The sequence below is a fragment of the Seriola lalandi genome, unplaced genomic scaffold, assembly GCF_002814215.2.
Source record: "Seriola lalandi dorsalis isolate HSWRI2012SDOR001 ecotype SW California unplaced genomic scaffold, Sedor1 jcf7180002054928, whole genome shotgun sequence".
In the NCBI taxonomy this organism is placed as follows: domain Eukaryota; kingdom Metazoa; phylum Chordata; class Actinopteri; order Carangiformes; family Carangidae; genus Seriola; species Seriola lalandi.
The window spans coordinates 224,120-229,579 of record NW_019525480.1 but is presented as its reverse complement, the minus strand read 5'-3'; the positions used below and the strand labels follow the sequence as shown (position 1 = coordinate 229,579).

The 5,460-nt window shown below is 37.8% G+C and overlaps 1 protein-coding gene across 1 annotated transcript in view; it reads right to left on the bottom strand.

Moving 5' to 3' along the window:
* Positions 1 to 2,208: 2,208 nt before the first annotated feature.
* Positions 2,209 to 5,460, bottom strand: part of LOC147817626 (uncharacterized) — a 9,503-nt gene continuing 6,251 nt past the window's right edge. Inside the window, exons 3-5 of the mRNA XM_087170103.1 lie at positions 4,870 to 4,980; positions 4,459 to 4,514; positions 2,209 to 3,605 (exon numbers count right to left, since the gene is read on the bottom strand). Coding sequence (XP_087026229.1) covers positions 3,312 to 3,605; positions 4,459 to 4,514; positions 4,870 to 4,980 — 461 coding nt within the window. The 3' untranslated portion in view covers positions 2,209 to 3,311. The remainder of the gene's footprint in view (positions 3,606 to 4,458; positions 4,515 to 4,869; positions 4,981 to 5,460) is intronic.

The window sequence follows — 5,460 nt, the reverse complement described above, 5'->3', positions numbered from 1 at the left end:
GACATTTTATCTCATTTGTTCACAAAGCTCTGAGCAAAAACTCAGTTTTATTATATTTCATGTTTAATTTACAGACATTATAAACCATCAAGTTAATTCCAGTCCGTCTGTAAATTTGCATATTCAGTAGATTAATTCCTTCAGAGAGAATGTAATTTGTAGTTCACCCACTTAATGCACTTGAAAGTACAAAAACAAGAAGAAGACAGAAGAAGAAAGAAAGTCAAGTTGGCGTTGTCCCACTTTGTAGATTTAACTGATATCATTAACCACAAGGGCCTTGTCTAACCCCGACAGAGGAAATAGCTCAAATGTTGAAGACACAGCAGTTGCAGGTGTGCATGCAAATGAGGAAGCGCTGCATTTAAAAAAAAGATGTCGGTCACTGTGGTTTGAAGAAGCAGCTTTAGTGAAATGTACCATCAGCGGAAACGAAACCCTTCCACACGGAAAGACAAAAGTAAGAGAAAATGCAGACTCGACCAGGGCATGTTTCAGTCCAAAGTCTATTACACAAGCATTTACTGTTGCAATAACTTGTTATTGAATCAATTAGTTGATCAATTGAAAATGAATCAGTGACTATTTAGATAATGGATCAGTCATTTAAATCGTAAATTCATTCATCATTCTTTTCTTTGTCTTGACATTATTGTCAGTTGAATATATTTGGGCTTTGGACCATGAGTTTTCATTGTTTTAGGAAACAATGGAGCTCAGTGGCACAGAGGGATAAGACATATTAGGTTTTGGATACACAGACAATACTTGTTAGTTGTATAAATTCATTTTCTTTTCATGGGATTTTTTGACAATAATCAAAATATAAAAAATCACCAGCCTTGTCCTAATAGCGAGTGTCTGCCCATACAGTGTTCAGGCTGATACAAATTTTTTACTTAAATACTGAATAAGTTTTTATCAGACAGTGATGCTTGTCAGTTTAACTGGTGAAAGCAGCTAAAATCAAGACGCTGCTACCTGAACTTTCTGTACGTACTGTTTGCTAACGGTAACTAGCGTCAGAGTTTAGCAAATCCATGTATTTAGCCAACCTCACAGTCAGAAGTTGTCAGTGTGCCCAAATCATTTTTCACATACACAAACTCTGATTTCGCGTGGATATGCAGCAGAATGCTCGCACTGTAGAACCCAGTTGTGGTAAAGAGGAGCTGTGCTGCAGCACTAACAGGCTGAGTGTCATGTTTTAAGTGTCTGATTAAGTTTGTTGTTGTGAATGTTTTCGTGGTTGTTCCTACATGGCTTACTTTGGCCTGACAAGTTTCACAAATTGCTATTGTTTGTGCGACATGAACCATTGCTTGGCACATGAATGTAAGTTTCACAGGCACAGAATTGGATATCTGAGACTGGTCAGTGATCACAGTCGATCACACTGAAAACCAGCCTTTTCTGATCAATAGCCGATCAATCGGTGCATCTCTAATTTGAGGAAGCAGGGGTCTAACAATTATTAGTCTTATCTCCAACGTCGTCGGTCAGACTATCGCTCAGGCAATTGGGCTTTATGCAGTGGTAACACTAGTGCAGATTTCCAGACAGTAGGTACATTAATCTCTGTGGACAGAATTAGATTATAAACATTAGTAAATGGATAAAAGACAAATGGTGAAAGGAATTTGTGGATGAGACGTTTGATGTGTACATATGGATTCTGTGGTTATTTCAACTGTCTGAAGTGGATCTTGTGCATAATTGTGCCTTGACAGTGCAAGACATCACATCAATCACAGTCTGTGGATAGAAAAGATCTGCTGCCTGCAGACGGATGTAAAGAGTCACCAGAGTAATAAGGCCGTCAGTACAGGAGTATAAGTAAAAGAATTATTCATTAATCTTTATTCTGTCTGTCTGGCTTTAATGCCATAATATGAATGACACTATTTTTTCTCTCCGGGATCACGTGTCAGCTGGTTGAAAAAACATACAGTAAAAGACAAACAAAACAGTAATAATGGGGTGAGTGTGATTTTAAGACCGAGTTTAGTAACCAAAAAATTTTGGAAGACTGTGCACTCCTCTTCCTCAGTATGAAGTGTTAGTCAGTATTAGTCCAGTTCACACAAAACAAAGTGGAAGCAACACTCTGAACATCTCAGTGGAGTTTGGTACAAGCTTGCTGCTCATCTGAAGGATCCGTCATGAGAACTAGCAATAGCTTTCACACCCAAAAAGAAATTAAAAACATCACGACCACCTCTGTCTTTTATTGAGGAAGGAAGATATTTATCTACAGCACAGAATAACAGATAGGATAATGTTTCAAAATGTGTTAAACGCTATGACAGGATGAGGCTTTGACTTTGGTGTTGAAGAGAGAAATGTTTCCACTGTGATGCAGATTTGTCAAACTGATTGTGATAAAGCAATTTCAGATAAACATGACACCAACACATTAAACACAACTGTAAGACAAACATCCTTTTTAAACACTAGTTACACTAGCGCTAGCACTTAACTGCTTATTAATACAATAATAGTGGCATAAAATGAACAGAAAAAGATACATTAATTGCAATTACTTGTATGACAATTAATCAACTGAAACTGGTCATGACATGATGATAATAACAGCCCTAGTCACCAGTAGCAGCTTCAGATATGTTTCCAACCCACAGTTACACCCCAGCGCAGGCTAAGCCAAGCAGCGACGGTCCCTTCCACTTCACTCGTGGCTGATGTCGGCCCTGAATGACCAACCGAACATGGCACCAGTGCACAAGGAATAAACTGCAATAGACAGGCTTTAGGGATGTCTAATTCATTTAAATAAGAACTGATAATGATATATTATAAATTATATTTTGAAAATGCATAAATAAACATTTGTGAATTGTTTGTGTAAAATTGTGACCGCACTATGCAATAGGTGTGGCATTTCACATTCGTACTTAGGATTTGAGCTAAATGCTAATTCCAGCATGCTAACATGTTCTTAATGATAATGCTTAAATGCTAATGTTTAGATGGAATTTACTAATTTGCACTATATCCAAAGTACAGGGAATGTCGTTATATGGACAAGTTTAAATTTTGACCTGATGATGAAACTAATGAAAAGGGATTTGATATAAAAATAACACCAATAACTCCAATCCTCCAAATCCGGTGTCTCCTACTAACTTGCATTGAGAAGGCCCAACATCTAAATATCTGGATGTGCTTCCTGAGTCTGAGCTGGATTTCATTGTTTAAAAAAAAAAAAAAAGAGTGATCTGAAATCTTGTCCACAGATGTTGTAGATTTCAAATATTCCTGACAGAGCTGATCTTTCCTTGTTGCTGCTTTGGCTAGTTGACTGTTGAGTAGAGAGCGTCCTCCGTAGATGTGGATGGTTGAACGACTGTCGAGTGGGTCGGACTTCGGATGATCTTGACAGTAGAGTATTCGCAGGCAGAGGAGCGGGGTTTGGGGACCAGTGCCTCACCACCAGCCTTGTCAGAGCTTTTCTGAAAGTTGATGGTAGAGTAGTGCAGCGAGGCAGAGGGGTTTGTGGGAAAGTTGCCAGTGACATAAATCGAGTTCATTGCATTTCCTGTGTCTGGCTTCGGGAGGCACTTCTGTATCTCCTCATACACATAATCCTTTCAGAGAAGGGGGGAAAATACAGTTCATATCCAGTTTATATTTATATATTTATTTATATATTTATATTCTTATATTTCTGTCATGTATGTGGCATTAGTTGGATTGTATAATTTTAAAATGTATGCATATGTAAAAGATCCCTTTTAACACTATATCATATAGTGACACATTTTCTGTTGGAACTGGTTGTAGCTACTCAACAGTGGGCTCATCATTATTTTCTCATGTATAATACTATGTAGACTGTTTTGTATATTAGGTGTCCTGGATTTATTTTGTCAGCTCTGTCTGTGCATTCTGACCAGAGGCGTTCTAGACAACAGGGAAGAAAAGCTTTCACTATTTGGATGTCAGAGGTGGTGGTGCACCTGAATCTGACCCTGTGAAGCTGGACAGACGTGTGTTAACTCACACTACACTTTTTAATTGGCTTTCCTTTACAGACAGAGCCTGCGACTTCTCTGCTATTACTGTACAGAACAATCGATTGGCCACCATGTGATGTTTGTCCATTGACAATCCAAATAAAGTTTATTCAAACAAGATGGCATCATCGTAGTTCAGTTCAGATTTACATCACAACAATCTCAAGGCTGAAAATTTGGCCACAACTTGTAAAATATTACTGGAATAATATTAAAAGAAGCTCTCTACAGTTTATTACAGATGTTTTCACAGCAGCTGTGAGGAAACATCTGTAACTGTGAAACATAACGCTTCAGTTCTTTATTGTGTTTGCACCACAAATACTTAAATGTCAGGCATCCTCCTGGTATGGGTTATTTAAGTAGTGCTCAGTTTTTCCAGAACAACACGTACACCTACATACAAAGACATTTATACACTAACCTCTCTGACGTCCTTCGCTGCTGCTCCAGGTCTTGTCTTTTTTGAATGTGAAAATCCTGCAGAAATAAGAAAGGAGATGGACATGAACTGGATTAATTTCACCACTTTTCATCTCACTGACACATAGTGACCTCTCTGACCACCTCATTTATAACCAGCACCGGTGACAGAATTTCATTCGTATTTTTCCTTTGGATTTAGTTTTATTTTTTTATTTAATTACCATCGTGTTTCCGCCTGAAATGAGGAAAAGTGATCAACTTGAAAAAGTCACATGTAGTCTGACGTCGGAGCGTTTCTGCTGTTGTTTTTATGGGTAGTGAAGTACGTGAATGTGGTTTTGTGTCATAACATACGTGTGTTAGCGTGAGTGTAAGTGTTTTATGTTGTGCAAACTGACAACTCTCTTACGTTTGTAGAAAAGGATCGAAATAAGCACAAGCATCAGCAGCAGCAGCAGCACAGCTACACAGACGATCCCAGTAATGATTACTTCAAACCTGCCGGTTACATCAAACTCGCCTGCAACACACAACACACAACACATGTCATTATGATCCAGAGCCATCTGTGCTGTAAAAATAAAAAATCTATTTCTTAATTCAATATTTTGAGAAAAGTAAAGACAGAGAAAAATTCTTAGACCATGTAACCTGCAAAGGGACTTAATATTATCCTCTTTAGCACAAATATTAAAATGTTTAAAACTGGCCTCCAGCATCTAATTAACTTTTTAAAACAATGAAAATATGTACAAATGCAGATCAGTATTAAAAAATATAAACTTATGTGAATGTGAAGAAATAGAATGAGACAATTTGTCATTAAACAGTAGGAAAAGCTCAGAGGTTGTTTAATGGCCTTTTGAGAAATAGTTTGAACTGTGGAAAAGACACTTATTTGTTTCTGGCAGACAGTTAAATAAGAAGTTACTGGTCTTATGAAGTTACCACCAGCAGCTCGTTATCTTAGCTTAAAGACAGGAAATGGGAGGGTGGGGGG